Below are 20,717 nucleotides of genomic sequence, written 5' to 3'. Positions count from 1 at the left end.
GCAGCAAAGCAACCCCAAAACATCAGGGAACCTCCGCCATGTTTGACTGCAGGGACCATGTTCTTTTTTTTGAATACCGCTTTTTTTTTCCTGTACACTCTATGTTGATGCTTTTTCCCAAAAACCTCTACTTTTGTCGAATCTGACCAGAGAACATTCTTCCAAAATGTTTTAGGCTTTCTCAGGTAAGTTTTGGCAAACTCCAGCCTGGCTTTTTTATATCTCGGGGTAAGAAGTGGGGTCTTCCTGGGTATCCAACCATACAGTCCCTTTTCATTCAGACGTCGACAGATAGTATGGGTTGACACTGTTGTAACCTCGGACTGCAGGGCAGCTTGAACTTGTTTGGATGTTAGTCGAGGTTCTTTATCCACCATCCGCACAATCTTGCGTTGAAATCTCTCGTCAATTTTTCTTTTCCGTCCACATCTAGGGAGGTTAGCCACAGTGCCATGGGCTTTAAACTTCTTGATGACACTGCGCACGGAAGACAAAGGAACATTCAGGTCTTTGGAGATGGACTTGTAGCCTTGAGATTGCTCATGCTTCCTCACAATTTGGTTTCTCAAGTCCTCAGACAATTCTTTTGTCTTCTTTCTTTTCTCCATGCTCAATGTGGCACACACAAGGACACAGGACAGAGGTTGAGTCAACTTTAATCCATGTTAACTGGCTGCAAGTGTGGTTTAGTTATTGCCAACACCTGTTAGGTGCCACAGGTAAGTTACAGGTGCTGTTAATTACACGAATTAGAGAAGCATCACATGATTTTTCAAAGGGTGCCAATACTTTTGTCCACCCCATTTTTTAGGTTTGGTGTGAAATTATATCCACTTTGGCTTTAGGACAATTCTTTTTGTGTTTTTTTCATTGAAGACAAATTAAATGAAGAGAATAATACCAAAGAATTTATGATTGCAATCATTTTCAGGAAGAAACTGAGTATTATCTGACAGAATTGCAGGGGTGCCAATACCTTTGGCCAGCACTGTATATATATATATATATATATATATATATATATATATATTTATTTATATATATGTGTGTGTATATAAAGTGATAGAAACTGTGATTTAATGATCAAACTAAATTTAAGTGGATTCAGTAGGTCATTATATTAACATTTGCAAAATTGTAATTATTATATATACAGTATATATCTAAAATAAGCACAATTTTGCTTATTTTATAGAAACTGATAGAAACTGTGATTTAATGCTCAAACTAAATTTAAGTGGATTCAGTAGGTCATTATATTAACATTTGCAAAATTGTGCTTATTTTATATATATATATAAAATAAGCACAATTTTGCAAATGTTAATATAATGACCTACTGAATCCACTTAAATTTAGTTTGAGCATTAAATCACAGTTTCTATCACTTTAGGAGCTAAATTTATTCCTATGCTTCATAAATAGGATAGTCTATGTTTGCTTGTTTGATTAGAGAACACAATTTAAATACATTTAATGAACAAGTAATATTTGCAGAGAACATTCCTGTGAATTACCTGTAATCATAACTGTCCTGATGTTGGCAGCACTCAACTCTTGCAAAGCAGGTTTTGTTTCTGGTTTCAGTCGGTTTTCCAATATAAGCAAGCCAAGAAACTCCAGATCCGATTCAATATCCTCCCTAGAAATTGTAATCAACTGATTATCCTTAAATGACTCTATTTTTATTCCTGATTAATCTACTGCAATACTTCATGCACAAATTAAGTCATTAGAGATCATCCAACCCATCCCATTACTAATTTAATGTCACTTATTACTATAGAACACTGGTATTTGTTGTTATGTTTGGTGCAAAATGATGTAAACAGTTGCGAAGATGCAGCAACACAGAGGACATGAACTCAGTGGTTATAAAAAGAACAGTTTATTATTTACTAAACTATTTGCACAGTTGACAAAAGAAATCAAAATATGAGAAAATTACAACTTTTCTGTTCATAACCGTTCAGACTATCTGGTGTTATCATTACACTCTCTTAATTCTGCATCTACTGAACTGGCCCTAGTTCTGGCCCTGGTCCCCTAAGCATTGCCCTAGAAAGCAATAAACCCAGCACTACCGCACTGAAAACTGTGATGCCAATAGCCTATTCATCCATTTACTGGCCCTTTCTGACCCCTAGACATGCAGCCACTAAATCTTCAACACACTGAATTTTGTGCTACTCAACTATCTGGGTTGACCATAGACCGGCCAACCCACTATAGGATATACAGTCGATACTCTTAGAACCCTCCTGTTTGTTTTTTCCATCTTGTGTTTTGTGGTCACGTGACCATCTGCCTTTATATTCCAGCTCCGCCCTTTTGGCTGTGCTGGACTTCAGTGTTTGACTGTTTCTCTAGCCAAGTGCTTCTGTGCCTTTCTCTGTCAGTTTGCTTGGTCCTTCTGGGACCTCTAGTACCTTTTTGTCAGTTTGTCTTTTTGTGCTCTGCAACAACTTCTCTGTTTAGGAGGTGTCCCATTTTTTGTCCCAGTCCTTAGTTCTTTGAGGGACCCCTCCCTTTATGCTATAGGTCTTCGTTCAGACTAGCCGAGGACTAAGGCGGGTCTGTTCACTAGGAACAGGCAGCCCGCTACATCATAGGGATTCATCTTAGTCTTACTGTAGGGACAGCTTTCCCCTATGTTTCCTTAGTTCATGTTGCAGATCATAACAGTAAGTCCAGCCCAAAAAACTAAAAGGAAAGAAATTCGGAGATCAGTATGGTTTCCATCCAGGATTTGGCTCAAAGCCTGCAGGGATTGTCTCTGGAGGTGGCCGAGCCTCAGCAACACGTGAGTAGCTGTTCTGGAGCACATTTTGTCGAACCCAAGGTAGGACTGCCTGATGTTTTTCATGGTAAACAGCAAGATGTTTTTTCCTTTAAAAATGCTTGTTTGTTATATTTTCGTTTGAGACCAAGGTCCTCTGGGAATGAATCACAGCGCATTGGTTTTATTATGTCACTTTTGCGCAATGAACCACAGAGGTGGGCCTTTTCTCTCCAACCTAATGATCCGTGTTTAACGTCTGTGGAAGAATTTTTTTCTGCTATGATTCTGAGAGAATCTCATCTGCTGAGGCAGATCTCAGGCATTTGAATCAGATCAGGGGTCAGGTGATATTGAAAATTATTGCACACACTTCAGGAGATGGGCCTCCGAAGTTAAATGGAATGATCCTGCGCTGAAATGTTTATTTCTTGCTGGTCTGAGTGAAAGGGCTAAGTATCTGCTAATTGCATTCCCTGCACCTGAGACTCTGCAGGATGCCATGCAATTAGCTGTTCGTGTGGACAGGAGAGTGAGGTTCAGGCTGAATGAGGTAAAGACTCCAGTAATGTCAGTTCCTAGTCCCCAGAAAATCTGCTCAGACGGCAGAGAACCGATGGAGGTTGGGGCGATGTCTTTCCATTCTCAGGAAAGACACCAGAGGTTCGCAGAGGGATTGTGTCTTTATTGTGGTAAAGCTGACCATTTGATTAAGTATTGTGAGCTTCGTTTAAGTAAAGAAAAAAAAAAGGTCAGTTACGTCTGTATAGTTACTCTGCAGGAGTATTTCTTTCTGGGAGTACTACTTTGCAGGGAGATTTGATTGAAGTTCAGGCATTTGTGGATTGTGGTTCAACACATAATGTGATTGATAAAGGGTTTTTGGAAAACCTTAAATTGAAATTCAAACCTTTGTCATCACCTATTTCTGTGATTGCAATTGGTAACACTCCCTTGAAATGTATTACTCACAAGGTTGCTGCATTTCCCCACACTATCAATGGAGTTCACAAAGAAATTTTGGACTTGGTTGCATTAGATAATTTACCCTCTCCGGTCGTTTTAGGTTTGTCTTGGTTAAAACTGCACAATCCTTTACTGCACTGGTCTACTAATGTGATTAAGTCTTGGAGTCCGAAGTGCTATGATAAATGCTGCAATGGACGCATTGCGGCTATGGAAAAAGGGGAATTACCTGTACCTATTCAAGATTTTTGGAGGGTTTTTTCGGAGGAGGAGTCGCAAGTTTTACCTCCTCATAGGGATTATGATTGCGCCAAGAGTTGAGCTACTCTTCCCAAGAGTCGCTTGTTTAATCTGACTATCCCTGAAAGAAAGGCCTTGGAGGAATACATACAGACTAGCCTGGCTGCTGGTCACATTAGACCTTCTAAGTCGCCTGTGGCAGTTGGGTTTTTCTTTGTTAAAAAGGACGGGGGTTTACGTCCATGTCTGGATTTTCGTGAAATTAATAAGATTACCATACGCAATTCCTACCCATTGCCGTTAATTCCTGACTTGTTTAACCAGTTAGTGGGGGCCAAGTGGTTCTCTAAAATTGATCTCTGGGGGCATACAATTTGTTACGAGTGAAGGAGGGTGATGAATGGAAAACTGCTTTTAACACTCCAGTAGGTCATTTTGAGAATCTGGTGATGCATTTTGGTCTTACCAATGCACCTGCATTTTTTCAGAACCTTATTAATGACATCCTGAGACCTTTGATTGGTAAGAATGTGATTGTGTATTTGGATGACATTTCGATTTATTCACCAGATCTAGAGTCCCATTAGCAGAGTGTACGTGAAGTTTTGCAGTTATTGAGTGATAATTCACTCTTTGCTAAGCTGGAGAAATGTGAGTTCGCTGTGCAGAAAATTAGTTTTTTGGGCTACATTGTCTCCAGCGAGGGCTTTGAGATGGACCCTGTGAAGGTTCAGGCTGTGCAGGAATGGCCTAGGCCTATTGGTTTGAAATCTATACAGAGATTTTTGGGTTTTGCCAATTATTACAGGAAATTCATTAAGAATTTTTCTGTAATTGTTAAACCTCTAACCCATCTCACCAGGAAAGGTGTGAACCCGGCCCAGTGGACTACTGAGGCCATTCAAGCATTTGAGTATCTCAAAAAAAGGTTCAGTTCTGCCCCTATCCTTATGTGGCCTGATGAGACCAAGCCTTTTTTTGGTTGAGGTCGATGCTTCATCGGTGGGGGTCGGAGAAGTTTTGTCTCAGGAGTACATGGGTGGAGAACATCCTTGTGCCTTCTTTTTGAAATTATTTTTGGAAACCGAACTGAAATATGATGTTGGAAATCGGGAGTTGCTGGCTATTAAACTCGCGTTTGAACATTGGCGTCATTTTTTGGAAGGCGCTAGATTTCCTATTCAGGTTTTCACTGATCATAAGAATTTGATCTATCTGGATGCTGCCAAGCGCTTGAATGCCCGTCAAGCTAGGTGGGCACTTTTTTTTTCTCGGTTTCATTTTTCTGTTACCTATATCCCTGGTACTAAGAATGTTAAAGCCGATGCTTTATCTCTCAGCTTTTCTCCTATGTTCGGTGCCGAGGAGAAGGAGAGCATTTTACAGCAAGGAGTTGTGGTGGCGGCATTGGACTCCGTTTTAGAGAATGGGATTCTGAAAGCTCAAGATGATGCTCCATCTAACACTCCCCATGGGAGGTTGTTCGTGCCTAGAGCCTTTAGGAGAGATTTGTTTGTGGAGTGTCATGAGTCTCTGTTGGCATGTCATCCAGGAATTTCGGAGACTAAGAGACTTATCAGTCACAGTTTTTGGTGGCCTGGATGGCAGAAGGAAGTCATCAAGTGGGTGCGTGAATGTATGGTGTGTGCTAGGTCAAAGGCTTCACATACTCCTGCTGCGGTTTTGCTTTGTCCTCTAAAGGTGCCTAGTGCGCCTTGGACGCATCTCACAATGGATTTTATTACTGATCTTCCTGTTTCCGAGTGTTTTACTGTCATCTGGGTGGTCGTGGGCCGTTTTAGTAAGATATGTCATTTGGTTCCATTCATTAAGTTGCCCTGCGCCAAGACACTCGCTAAGGCATTTGTTAAGGAGATTGTCAAGCTCCATGGCGTTCCCACGGATATTGTTTCTGATAGAGGACTTCAGTTTGTGGCTCGCTTTTGGCATGCTTTTTGTGACAGGCTGGGAGTCCATTTGTCATTTTCGTCTGGTTATCATCCTGAGTCTAATGGACAGACTGAAAGAAAGAATCAGGATGTTGAACAGTTTTTGTGTTGTTTTTTGGTGGACAATCAAGAGGTGTGGTCAGAGTTTCTGCCTCTCGCAGAATTTGCTCTTAACAATCATACATCCTCCTCTGCTGGGTGTTCTCCTTTTTTTGTTGTACTGGGAGACATCCGTCTTTTGGTTCGCTCTCCAAAGAATTTTTCCGGTGATATGGAGAGAGTTTGTACTTATGTACGTTGCAACCTACAAGAGGCTAACAAGAAGTCCAAGAAGTATTTTGACAGGAAACGTAAGGAGGTTTTGTTTACTGTGGGTGACATGGTTTGGTTGTCCATGAAGAACCTCCGGTTGAGTATTCCCTCTAAAAAACTGGGTCCTAAGTTTGTGGGTCCATTTAAAGTGCTTTCGGTTGTTAACCCGTCTGCTGTTAGGTTGGATGTCCCTACTTCCTGGAAGATTAATCCTGTGTTTAATATTTCCTTGTTGAAAAAGGCTGATGTATCTGATAGGGACGCCACTGTCACAGTTCCTCCTGTGGTGGAAGACGGCGAATATGAAATTTCTCGTACCTTGAATTCTAGATGGCATAGAGGGAGATTACACTATCTCATCTCCTGGAAGGGTTTCGGTCCCGAAGACAACTCCTGGGTAAGGACGGATGATGTCTCTGCTCCTAGGCTTGTTAAAGCTTCCCACAAGAGGTTTCCGGATAGGCCTAGGCCTGGAGGATCCGGAGGATCCTCATAAAAGAGGGGGTACTGTTAGAACCCTCCTGTTTGTTTTTTCCATCTGGTGTTTTGCTGTCACTTGACCATCTGCCTTTATATTCCAGCTCTGCCCCTTTTGGCTGTGCTGGACTTCAGTGTTTGACTGTTTCTCTAGCCAGGTGCTTCTGTGCCTTTCTCTGTCAGTTCGCTTGGTCCTTCTGGGACCTCTAGTACCTTTTTTGTCAGTTTGTCTTTTTGTGTTCTGCAACAACTTGTCTGTTTAGGAGGTGTCCCGTTTTTTCTCCCAGTCCTTCGTTCTTTTAGGGACCCCTCCCTTTATGCTATAGGTCTTCGTTCAGACTAGCCGAGGACTAAGGCAGCTCTGTTCGCTAGGAACAGGCAGCCCGCTACATCGTAAGGATTCATCTTAGTCTTACTGTAGGGACATCTTTCCCCTATCTTTCCTTAGTTCATGTTGCAGATCATAACAGATACGATACTAAGCTGAAACAGCAATATTAACATAAGACAAATATAATGTGTGACAACTCAGCGTTAATTGTGGAGACACGAGTGTCAGTCGGTACTTTCGTCTGCTGGTCTGGCTGTCTTTAGTAAGATCGCACAGGCAGGGGCTTATCCCACTGAACGATCATCCTCCATCCCCATGGGCAGTACACTACTCAGACAATACAGGGTGAGGGTACTGCACTCTGGTAAGAATTTATTGGGTCACCACCAGTTACAGTATAAGCATATATTACATTTCCAGCAAGGACACAAGATGGTGGAAATGAAAGAGCATCACACTTTCCCTGGCTCGTCAGGGATTAGAACCTGGGAGACTTCGGGGTATCAAGAGCTAAACACCCAAACTAGCAGCACCCCACTTTTGGAACCATTATCCCTGGGCTAACGTCCTGAAGAATCACACCTGTGACAGGAGCAGGGTCCTTTTATAACCCTTAGCTCCAATTTCAAGGCATTGTCCATAGGATTGGGGGGAGATAGTCATGGCTATTCCCTCATTGTTTGATTGTTCAATTAGACTGCAAAATTATCCTCCAAGCGGTGCAGATTAGTACAACGCAGGGGGCTGATGCAATCCATAATCAGCAGGTATTCCACAAATTTCCATAAAAAAAGGGCCATCTGACAGTCTCACATGAAACAATGTCTTGTCCCTTGCCTTACTGAACAAAGGAATAGTATATCTGGTATAATTAAGAATAATTCACCCCCACATAAATGGCCAAATGTATGCACAAACATCACTATTACCAAGTTACCAAGGTGATGCGATGCCAGGTCTGGATTTGTTGACCTTATCTGATTTGACCAGGTGAGGTTGATATTTATTTGAATATTTATGACCTAGATTTGAGGGATTGGTTGATAGTAACCAAAGTTATGATGCACTTTAGGGATTGGTTATTTGCATTCTTATGGCTTTATAAACTGAGGTTTCTTACAGCGTTTTTTATTCCTATTACATATTGGTATGATTATTTATAAAACCTTGTAATATGCAATACTTTGATGTTTAATATTCTACAAGTATATGTTAATTGATGAGTGTTGGACCTTGTATCGTGATTGGTTCTTTTTTGTAAACCACACTATATAAGGCCATAATTTTTGTAGGTATGTATACTTGATAAAGACTCTCTGGAGTCGAAACGTCGTAATGCTTTACATGGCTGAATAAAAGGATTACTTGATTTAATTATCAACCTGGAAGGGGACCCTGTCTTTCTTCTCCTTTGCTTGAAATTTCCAAGTGGGTTCCTTGGTAATTGGACGTGCATCCCATTTGTGAGTGCTGCTGGTTATATTTCTTTTTTTGGACTGTTGCTGTGAACTCAAAGCCAGCGTGCACCTATACCGTGATGACGGAGCGTAATATGGATCTGGATGTGGGTGAGCCAGAAACTGTTGCCATGTGTTCTTACGCTGAGGATGATGCACTCAGAATATTGTCAGGCTCTACCTTGGATACTGCTTTCTTCTTCTCACGTTGAAGAGAAAAAGGAAAAATGAGTCAAGAAGATTGATTTCTTTTGATAAGCATGTGGGTACGCTGATTGAGTACCATAAAGCACATCGGATCCCACGTGGTCTGCGACCACATTTACGATCCACACTATTACCAAATAATGTGCAGTTTTGCACTAAATTTGAATCTATCTCAAATAAATTCGCTTTGGATATAAAGCTTCTTAATATTGAATTTTTACGTGAAGAGATGGAGGTGGTGAGGAGGAGCTTGGCTGAGTTGGAGAAGCAGCTGGTTGAACAGATGACAGCACAGGAGTGGAATGTGTTAAAATTAAAACTGGAAGAGAATCTTGCCAAGTTTTGGACTGATATTGAATAGACAAAACGTAATAAACGGTTTCGTGATGTAGAGAATTATAAACTGGGACGAGTTTTCAAAAGGCAAATTTCAAATTCAACTTCTTTTCCTAGAAGAGGCAAATTTGACCAACGGAGATGACGCAGACCCCAGGAAAGAAATGTATATGACTTTGGCTTTACTACAGCGGACTCTGAGTCGACGGATGTTTCAAATATGGGCCCATCTGCTTCCGGTCATATTTTAGGGAAGAAGAAAGGAGGTACAACTACAATACTGGGAAATACCGGAGAGGGGGCCGCAAGCATTGGAGGAAGAGGAAAATCACGGGAACAGAGGCTGACACGTCAAACTACAAAGACACGGGACTTAGAGAGCAAACAGAGGAATGCTTAGACCAAAGGACTTTAGTGGTAAATATTTCATCTATGCCATTGTCTGATATACAATTGGATGTTCTATCCAAAGGTCTTTCATTTAGCCCGACTAATATGGTTGACTGGTATGAGGTTGAATGTGATTTGCAATGTTTCTATAGGAGGCTATTGTTGGCTGCTCATTTTGAAGGATTGGATGATCGGGTTGATGCCTCTGCTGTACATTCCGTCTCCCAACTTACGTTGCGGGGTGTCGGTCTCTATGGCAGGAGCAGCTTCCAGCCACCATCAAATAACCACTTTGTGGAATCATACATTGAATTAGTTAAAAAAGATATGAGGGCCTTGAGAAATAAGGGGAACCAGAGATGTAAACAAAATATGTCATTATTGGAGAGGAGGGCTTTGTTAGACCTTGATAACAACAAAAGAATAACCATTAAGTCCGCCGATAAGGGGGGTGCGGTGGTTGTTATGAATACGGATAAATATAAGGCAGAGATTATCGACAACTTGATGATATAATGGTCTATGAAAAATTGCCGGTTGATCCAACTGTCCAATTTCAATCTGAGTTGCAGCTTCTGGTCAGTGACTCCTTGGTCGATGGAGTCATTGACCAGAAGCTGTCTGAGTATTTGATTGTTGAACACCCAGTGATACCAGTACTGTATGTACTGTATGTACTGCCAAAAATCCACAAGGATTTGGAGAACCCCTCCCGGAGCCCTATTGTGTCCTGGAGGGGTTCTATGTTTAGTAAAATGGCAATCTTCCTGAATAGGGTACTGCAGAGTTTTGCCACTAATGCCCACTCCTATATTCGAGATACCAGCGATTTTTTGGAAAAGATCAGTAATGTTGAGGTGACTGACTCCATGATACTAGCATCATTTGATGTGGTCTCGCTTTACACCTCATTTCTCATGAGAGCGGATTAGAGGCCGTCTCTGGGGTGCTATCAGGCTCGGGCATGGCGCCAGGCTGTACGTGGTTCATCCTGGCACTGCTGGAGTTCATCCTGGAGAGGAATTATTTCCTCTTCCGTGATGGGTTCTATTTGCAGCACTGGGGTACCGTCATGGGGTCGAATGTGGTCCCCACGTATGCTAACATCTACATGGTGGTATGTGTGGATGAGCACGTGTACAGTTCATCATTATGGTGCCATGCCCGGGCCTGGTAACGCTATATCGACGACATTTTTGTGGTATGGGATGAAGGTGTGGCTGCACTTCATGCTCTTTAGTCAGAGATTAATCATGTGGTTCCAGAATTGCAATTTACACTTACATTTTCTACAATTGAGATACAAGTTTTGATTATTGCGGTTTGATAGCAATCATCCCCATAAAATAGTGGGCTCATTTCCCTGGAGCCAGTTTATTTGGGTACGTTGCATAGTGTCTGATGAGGATAGGGTGGATAGGAGACTAGAGGAGATGTGTTGCAAATTTATAAACAGAGGTTACCCTACCAATGAGGTCCAGAATTATAAACAGAAGGCCTTAGATTTAAATCGAGATGATTTGATAGTTTGTAATACTCCTAAAGCAACATCTAGAAGAATTCCTTTTGTATCCACTTTTTGTCCCATGAGTGGACGAATTTCTAATGTTTTGAGTAAACACTGGTCCCTTCTGACGAAGGGTCTACCAGGAGTAGTGGACTTTGGATCCTGGCACCTTCTATCATATAGACGGGGCCGCAATCTGAAGGATAAGCTAGTGAGATCGGATGTTGGGCTTGTCAAAAAATCTATTCAGGCCACACTGAGTGCACCCAGGTCAGGGAATTTTCCCTGCCTTGGCTGCACTTGTTGTGGTAATATGGTTAAAGGGGAAACTTTGTTTCATCCGATGACTGGTAAGAAGTTTATGATTAAGGAAAGGTACACATGTTCATCAAACTATGTGATTTATGTTATTTCTTGCCCATGTGGAAAATTTGATGTGGGTGAGACCACAATGGAAATAAGAGAGCGTGTTTCTAAACATAAAAGCATGATTAGAACTGGACTCACTGAACTGCGTATTCAAGAACATTTTCTGGAAAGTAGACATTCAGTGAACCAGCTAAGGTTTAGAGTTATAGACCGTGCGCCTCCTTTGAGGAGGAGAGGAGATAGATTGAATTTATTAAGGAATAAGGAATTGAGATGGATTTTTGAATTAGATAGTTTACAACCAAATGGTTTGAACATTGAATTTAATCTCCAACATTGTCTATTTTGATGATTCTGAGTGCCCCCTCAGGTATTGTTTTTTATGGTTTGGGACTTTATATTTTTTAATCCCTCTTTTTTTCTCTATAGGGATATACAAGGTTACACTGATGGATGAAGGTGTGGGAGGATGGACCAACACTTTGCAATTGAGTAGTATTATTAGTGGTTTATTGCAAAAATATCTTCTTATTGTGGTTTATTAAAGGTCGCTCTTCCCCACCTGATGCATTTTGTGTCCTCTTGTTTTGTCATTTAAGTAATTTCTTTTTTTCTTTTCATCCTCTCTCTCTCCCTTTTTCTCCCGCTTCCTTTTTACTTTTGTTCATCCTTCCCCTGCCCCCTTCTTCCTCCCTCCCCTCTCCTCATTTCTCCCCCGCTCCCCGTCTTTTCCTGATTTTTTTTCCTTTTCGGTTGGTGAACATATCGCAAGCAGGTTCATGGGGAGGATTTGCTGATCCTGCTTTACCAGACATGTTTTTTCCATCAATGAATATGATGATGATATAGAGTATTAGATGATGTACCTGTACCTGAGGATTATGGTATTGCTCTGCTCACTGAGTACTTTCTATCTGCCAGCTGATGCGTCGGTGGTTGTCATGCCTACGCAGGATACCGGGGGTTAAACATGCCCCTGTGTTGATGCTTTTGTTGTCATACTTACGTAGGACACCAGGGGGTAGGACACACTCCTGGGTGGATGCTTCTACAGCTGTTATGCCTATACAGGATACCGGAGGTGAGACACACCTCCGGTTTGAGACATCACTAATGCAACGGTCATGTGACTGCTGTCTCTGTGACTTCTGGAGTGTGTGAGCCAGGATAGGGTGTGGGTGGCTGGAGGGTATCATGTGACTGCTGGGGTTGTGGTATGTCTCAAGGGGTGTGATTGGCCGGCTCTATGTGGTAGCCATGTGACATGATAGGGATTTATTATAGGATGCCAGTTACCAAGGTGATGCGATGCCAGGTCTGGATTTGTTAACCTTATCTGATTTGACCAGGTGAGGTTGATATTTATCTGAATATTTATAGCCAAGATTTGAGGGATTGGTTGATGGTAACCATAGTTATGATTAGTGTTGAGCCACCCCCGTAGTGTTCGAGTTCGGTTCGGTTCGTCGAACACCCGTGTGTTCGCCGAACTGTTCGTCGAACTGTTCGTCGAACTGTTCGTCGAACACCGTTAAAACCAATGGCAGGCAAACAAAAACACATAGAAACACATAGAAAACACCTTCAAAGGTGTCCAAAAGCTGACAAACTGCTCAGAAGACACAACTAACACATGGAAAAGTGACAAGTACATATAGTCATGCGAAAAGAAAAGAGGTGGAGGAGTAAAAGGAGGGGGAGACACAGATATAGGCATGTCATGCCCTTCTAAAATCCAAAAAGTGAGAAGCCGACACGTTCAGTTCGCTCCTGCCCGTGCCACCTCCGTGTCGCCGGGTTTGTGCCAGAGCCGCGGTGAACCCTGACGGCCAGCCCCCCTCTCCCAATACTGGTGCCTGTCCGCTGGTGGGTCGAGCGAGCCCCCCTGTGGTGGAGGCAGCTCTAAGCTTTTTAATTTAAATTGTCTCTCTAATTTGAATAAATACACTTTAAATCCATTTACAAGGATCTATTGGAGGGCAAGTCTCATGCCAGCAGCCGCGTAATTCCAGCTCCAGTAGCGTCCACTAAAGCTGCTGCAGTTAAAAAGCTTTTATAAGGATCAAGCTCGGCTGTCCACCGCAAGGCATCCTACTGCCAGTCCGAGCCCCTATGCCTTGGGGTGCCTCCTGATGCTATTCACTGAGTATCCCGTGGTCCCGAAGCATTTCCTTTGAAAAAATGAAGTGTCCAAACTACAGGTGGTGTAGCTTGCTTAACAGCCGGGATAATCCGCTGACTAGCAGACACTGCTACTAGGCACAAAGTATTTCATGGGCTAGATGCAGCTAAAAATTTGTAATTAGATACTCTCGTTGGATGCTGAGAAAGCATTCCATAGAGTCTCTGTTAGAACCTTGCTCTTAGGTTTTTTTTCCTTTGCTGGTCACATGACCTTGTTGGCCTATTTAATCCTGCTCCGCCCTTCTGGCTTTGCTGGACTTCATTGTATATCTACTTTCTAGCTAGCCTGTGCTCTGTGTCTTGCTCTGTTAGTTTGCTTGGTCTACTGACCTCTATGTTCTATATATTTTGTTTGTTCGTCTGTCTGCTACTATTTCTGTTAGGAGGTGTCCCATATTCCTCCCAGTCCTTAGTACTTGTAGGGATTCCTTCCCCACATCTATAGGTCTCCGTACAGACTAGCTTAGGACTTTAGCAGGTCTGATCGCAGGATCAGGTCCCCTGTTACATCGTAGGGATTAAGCTGAGTTCTATCGTAGGGACAGATCTCCTCTCTTTCCTTAGCTCTGGTAGCAGAACATAACAGTCTCCTGGCACGCCATATATGATTCTCTTAAAAAGCTTGGGGTAGGGGTCTAGGGGACTCTTTTATAGCCAAAATCACGGCCCTGTATCGCAATACATCACCTAGGCTGAAGATAAATGGAACTGTAGCACCCTGAGGGCTCGGTTGCTACAGAGGTATTGCACCTTACCCAGAGGTGTGATATCTCACTCTCAGGTAAGGATGTAGTGTGGATCAGGACCCGACACCTGCATGCATTACACCACATTGCCGTGGGGCAGGGCGACCAATATGCCCCTGAGATGGGCACGACAGTCCCTGTCCCTGGCTGGAGTGGGGGGAGGGAACACTGAGGAAGGGGAACCCTGTAGTGCAAGAGCAGGGAGGAAGCAGTTCCTGGGTGCATTGAGAAGGGAGTATAAAAGGTGGGCACCATCTTAGTTCAGTGCAGAGAAGTCTGAGCAGAAGTGGCAGGGAGCAGGGGCTCTGCATGAGCTCTGCTCCGGAGGCGGGCCTAGTAACAGAGGCCCAGGCCTGGAAGAGGGAGAAGGAAGGAAGAGGAGTGGAGAAGGCTCCAGGAACGAGGAACGAAGGGATCTCAGGGGTGCGGATGGGCGAGTTGCCACCGCACGCCCGAATCCACCTGCGTGGAGGGGTCAGGCCAAAGGGGGAGACCGGTCCCCAAAACTAGTGGAGGCAGGAAACGACCCTCAGCTAGAAACAGGAGGCTGTGACATTTTATGTGGTGCAGCCCCTCGCTACACCCGCTAGGAAGGCACCACATAGGGTCAGGGAAACTGGCGCCAAGTTTACCAAGAGGAGGCCCGAGGCAGCCGGACAGCAGGGTTGGTAAGAAAGGCCAGACAAAGGACACACAAAGGGGGTCCTGTGAAGCACTCCAAAGTTATCTGGGAGTTTTCTGAGCCCCTCACCTGGTGAGCACAGTACGACGTGGGCAGCCGTTACCTGCAGACGTGGTCTGGATAATAGGAACTGTGAGTAAAGGCCCTGGACTGCATCACTGACTCCGTGTCATTACTGCTGCTGCCCTGCACCATCACCCCCATCCTCCGCATACACTGCCCTGAGGCTATACTCCTCCCGTGGGGAGTTATGCTACGCTCTGCTGCACCCACAACACCAGCCTCAGCGGTCTGCCCTGGAGCGGCGGTTCACTCTGACCGCAATTCACGGGTGGCGTAGTCGGACATTTAAACATCAAAACCACATAAATAGTTCCGCCACTGGTTTGACCGCCCTGAGCCACGGAACCGGGTTGCCGCCACGGAGACTACAACCACCAGCATCCACCAAAAAGGGTCCGGCTCCGGGTGTCCCAAGGCCCAGGGGGCGCGTCAGAACATTTTCATCACCTTTCACAATCACCAATGGGACAAGGCAGGGATGTTCTCTGTCCCCTCTCTTATACATCCTAGTGACGGAGCACCTGCTCTCATCAATTCGCCATAACCCCAATATTAGGTGGATTGAGGTGGGAGGCACCGAGTACAAGTGCTCTCTATTTGCTGATGATGTCCTAGTATATATCACTCAATCACATATATCCATCCATGCTGTTATGGCTGAAATAGATCACTTTGTTACATGGTCAAATTTTAAAATCAATGCAGCGAAGTCTGAGGCCCTCGATGTCTCCCTCCCCAAATCCATATAGGATTCCATCCAGTCCAACTTTCCCTTTGCCTGGCCCTCACAGGGTATCAAATACTTAGGAATTCCTATTCATAGAGACCTCTCCCATCTATGTTATCTTAATTTTGGGCCCTTTATTGAACTACTACATACAGACCACGGTTGGCAAGTTAGAACTGTAAGATTCACTACGTGAACCACTGGTGTTTTGTGGAAAAGCACATGTACACTGTGTTCCAAATTATTATGCAAAAAGTGTTTAGGAGTGATAAGGGAAGAATTTGTTTGTTTGTCAGTTAAACTCATTGATGGTGATGTGTGTCAGGGCTCTTTATATCACTGTAAGCAATTGCAGACACCTGTGCTAATTAGTTTGGCAGGTGTGTCCAATGAAAGGCAAGACTACTTAAGAAGGCTGTCTCACATTATTAAGCAGCCTACATTTTCTGCCAAAATGGGAAAGAAAAAGGATGTGTCGGCTGCTGAGAAGCAACAAATTGTGGAGTGTTTAGGTCAAGGCATGACTACAATCAACATTGTGCGATGATCAGGATGAAGTGTCTTGGCAATCAAGAAGTATGTAGCTGATTCACAGTACACACGTGTGCGTGCTGATAAGGGCAAATTGAGGACTCTTTCCTACAGGCAATTACGTCAGGTTGAAAGAGCAGCGGCAAAAAAGCCTTGTCATAGCAGCAGACAAGTTTTTGAAGCTGCTTGTGCCTCCAACGTCCCCCGAACAACAAGATGCAGGGTCCTTCAGAGGTTTGCAGCTGTGCATACGCCATCCTGTCGACCTCCTCTATCCACTTCACACAAGCAGAAACGGCTCCAGTGGGCCAAACATTACATGAAGACTGATTTCAAAACTGTTTTGTTCACGGATGAGTGCCGTGCAGCGCTCGATGGTCCAGATGGATGGAGTGGAGGATGGCTGGTTGATGGACACCCCACGCAAACACGGCTACAGCGCCAACAAGGAGGAGGTGGAGTAATGGTTTGGGCTGGAATCATGGGGAGAGAGATTGTCGGCCCCTTTAGGATCCCTGAAGGCGCTAAAGATGAATTCCATAATGTATGTGGATTTTCTCAAACAGCACTTCCTGCCATGGTTCAAGAAGAAGAACTGTGTATTTCACAGCAAGATCATTTTTCTGCATGATAATGCACCATCTCATGCTGCACATAAAACATCTGCATCTCTGGCTGATATGGGCATAAAAGGGGACAAACTTATGGTGTGACCCCCATGCTCCCCTGACCTCTACCCCATTCAGAACCTTTGGAGCATCATTAAAAGGAGTGTCTATGATGGCGGGAGGCAGTTCACATCTAAGCAACAGCTCTGGGAGGGTATTCTGTCCTCATGCAAAACAATTGAAGCAGAAACCATCCAAAACCTGACAAATTCAATGGACGAGAGAGTTCAGAAGCTCCTTTCGAACAAGGGGTCCTATGTGAAAATGTAACATCACCTAGAATAAAGTTTTGAGTTGAAAACTGTTTGATTTCAGTTTCTAACAACCTGCTAATGCTTATAACAATCATGCTTCCTTCCTCTGTCCTCTCCCCCCAACCTCGCACAACAGAAATGTGATCAAGGTCTCCCTCATCTGATGAGTCTTCCATCAGTTCGTCCTCCACTTCTTCCTGGGCTCCTGCACCTTCCTCACTAGTTTGGCTGCTACCATGCGCCCTGGTAAAATCATCTCCCCCACCCTCACATGCCTGCCGCCTTGGTGCTGCCGACCGTCTGGACCTTGCAGATGTTAGCCCTTCCGCATACAACTCCTCCTCCTCTACTTCCTCCACCTCCTCTTGTGCCACCACCTGACTCCGAATTCTGTTTAACATGTGCTCCAGCATGTAAATCACCGGAATAGTCATGCTGATAATGGCATCGTCAGCCCTAAACATCTTCGTCGCCATTTCAAAACTGTGCAGAAGGGTGCATAGGTCCCTGATCTGAGACCACTCCTCCAGCGTGATTTGCCCCACCTCTGGATCTCGTTGGCCCAGGCTATACGTCAGAATGTATTGCACCAGAGCTTGTCGGTGCTGCCACAGTCGCTGCAACATGTGCAGTGTTGAATTACACCGGGTAGGCACATCGCATTTTAGCCGGTGAAGTGGCAGGCCCAACGACTTCTGTAGAGATGTAAGTCGCTGAGCTGCGGGATGCGAACGGCAAAAGTGAGCACACAGCGACCGTGCCCTCTGCAGAAGGCCATCTAGTCTGGGATAGTGGGCTAAAAATTGCTGGACAACCAGGTTCAACACGTGAGCCATACAAGGCACGTGTGTGACATTGCCCCGGCGAAGGGCCGCACCCAGGTTTGCAGCATTGTCGCACACGGCCTTCCCTGGTTTCAGGTCCAGTGGAGACAAGCATTCATGAAATTGGTTCTCCAGAGCTGACAACAACTCCTCAGCTGTGTGACTCACATTTCCCAGACATTTCAATGTAAAAACCGCCTGATGACGTTGAGCCCTACTGCCAGCATAGTAAGGAGGTGTGCAGGATCCCTTCTGCGCAGTTAGAAAGCTTGTGGCATGACCAGACAGGCTTTGGGTGCAGGTGGAAGACAGAGAGGAGGTTGAGGAGGCAGAAGCAGTGGAGGAACTTTGACATAAAGAGGATTGACGCACAACTCGTGGGGACGGCAAGACTTGGACAGCAGCCCCTTGTCCTGCTGTCACCATAGTTACCCAGTGCCCAGTCAGCGACATGTAACGCCCCTGTCCATGCCTACTCGTCCAAGTGTCTGTGGTGAAATGCACCCTGTCACACACAGAGTTTCTCAAAGAAGCGGTGATGTTGTGTGCGACATGCTGGTGGAGCGCAGGCACACCTTTCTTTGAGAAGTAGTGCCGACTGGGCATCTGGTACTGGGGCACTGCGACGGACATAAGGTCTCGAAAATCCTCTGTGTCCACCAGGCGGAAAGGCAGCATTTCTGTAGCCAAGAACTTGCAGATGGTGAAATTCAACCTCTTAGCTTTCTCATGGCAAGGAGGAAATGGTCTTTTACTTCTCCACATCTGAGGGACCGAGGGCTGGCTATTGTGCTTAGACGGGGTTGATAAGGGTGTCCCCGGCAAACTGCCGGTCTGTGAGGAAGATGCAGGCGGACATGTTAGGTTGCCTTGATCCAAAGGTGGTGCTATCGATGTCGGACAGCGCTCAACACCAGCTGGTTTTACCACCTCCAAAGAAAATGATGACCTGCCAATCACGCTGGCTGTTGCGGGTAAAGAGGTGGCAGGTCTGCGCCCCAAAACAGGTGTGACTGCTGTCCCCCCAGTCACAGAGGATGAAGAGGCCGCGGATGCACAAGATATGGCAGACGGTGGTTGGCCCGGCCGGCTAGGCTGCATTGTAGCACACTGAGCTTCCCACTGCAACTTATGCTTCATGTCCATGTGCCGGTTCATGCATGAAGTACTCAAACTATGAATTTTTTGGCCTCTACTTAGCTTTTGCTGACAAATGTTACAGATAACATGAGTTGGGTCATCTTTATCGATCTGAAAAAATGCCCAGGCTATGCAAGGCTTAGCACCCATGCGACCTGAAGAGCCACCACGACTTGTGGTGAGAGGCAGAGTTGTGTTTGAGGATGCAGTTGTTGACGTGCTTCCAGTACTACGTCTCTGTCCAGGAAGGCGCAACCTGACCTCGTCGTCACTAGCATCTTCCTCCACCTCCTCTGCTGACCTCATCTCTTGGCTGACTGTGGGTTGACAGTAAGTGGGATCTCCAACCTCATCATCATCACCCTGTGCGTTATCACACCCGTCGTCCTCAGAGCCAACCTGTTCCTGCCCTGACAAAAAACTAAAGTTGTCGCTCCAATCAGGTATTTGAGTCTTATCATCGTCTTCCTCATTGTCTCCACCAACAGGAGTTACAGTTTGGGAATGAGGGTCTACACTATGGTCAGAACCTTCTGCGTCTGGTCCTGGATCCGACTCATAAAGATTCTGGGCATCAGTGCAGATCATTTCCTCGTCTGGATTCACAGAAGCGCTGGAGTCGACCTCTGATTCCCAGGCTATAGTATGAGTAAACAGCTCTGCAGACTCAACCATCTGTTCTACCTCATACTCAGACGGGCAGCTGGAGATTTGGGAGCTGTGAGGAAGCAAGTGCGATTGGGGTGACACCTTTGAGGACTGGAGTATTTGTGATGTTGAAGTTGATGTGGAGGAGAGCCCACTTAAAGGAGCACTTGATATCCGTTGAAGCACCTGCTGTTTTTGTGCCTCATCTGGAATTTGTAGCGATTGGCGTGGCCGTAAGAAAGGGATCTTATCACATTGTCCGCTAAAAGAAGTAGACATTTTAGTTTGGCTGGAAGATGGTCTTTCTTCTGCAGATGTTACTGTTGCTTTAACACGTACCCCACGGACACAACCTTTTTTCCCCTTCCCAACACGCCTATTCCCCTTTCCACCAGCAGCAGGCCTTTTTCCACTCATTTTGGTGGTTAACTAATTAACAACTCTGGAGTTGTTTGCACAAAAAAACAATGGATGGGAACCGAGCAGAGCTGAGTGGCCAAACTGTGGTATTAGGCCAAAACTATTGGCTGGGTTAGATGCAGAAAAAAATTATATTCAATTTGCAACCTGATGGAGGTCAGTATAGATGGACTAATAGAGAAAGTCCCACACACTGCTAGAAGGCCAAATATTTTTTCAGAGCTAGATGCAGAAAAAAATATATTCAGTTTGCAACCTGATGGAGGTCTGTATAGATGGATTAATAGAACAAGTCCCACACACAGCTAGAAGCCCAATATTTTTTCAGAGGTAGATGCAGAAAAAAATATATTCAGTTTGCAACCTGATGGAGGTCAGTATAGATGGACTAATACAACAAGTCCCACACACAGCTAGAAGCCCAATATTTTTTCAGAGGTAGATGCAGAAAAAAATATATTCAGTTTGCAACCTGATGGAGGTCTGTATAGATGGATTAATAGAACAAAT

General features: G+C 44.6%; 1 protein-coding gene across 1 annotated transcript in view; it reads right to left on the bottom strand.

Moving 5' to 3' along the window:
• The window catches only part of LOC141259320 (probable cation-transporting ATPase 13A4), a 101,806-nt gene that overhangs the window by 19,721 nt on the left and 61,368 nt on the right, over nt 1-20,717 (bottom strand). Inside the window, exon 18 of the mRNA XM_073675075.1 lies at nt 1,518-1,642. Within this exon, the coding sequence (XP_073531176.1) occupies nt 1,518-1,642 (125 nt within the window). The remainder of the gene's footprint in view (nt 1-1,517; nt 1,643-20,717) is intronic.

The sequence above is a fragment of the Phyllobates terribilis genome, unplaced genomic scaffold (assembly GCF_046119375.1).
Source record: "Phyllobates terribilis strain yellow unplaced genomic scaffold, ASM4611937v1 Scaffold_3__8_contigs__length_932513732, whole genome shotgun sequence".
Classification (NCBI taxonomy): domain Eukaryota; kingdom Metazoa; phylum Chordata; class Amphibia; order Anura; family Dendrobatidae; genus Phyllobates; species Phyllobates terribilis.
Note: the sequence above shows the minus strand (reverse complement) of the source record. Positions and strands in the feature narration are given on the sequence as shown.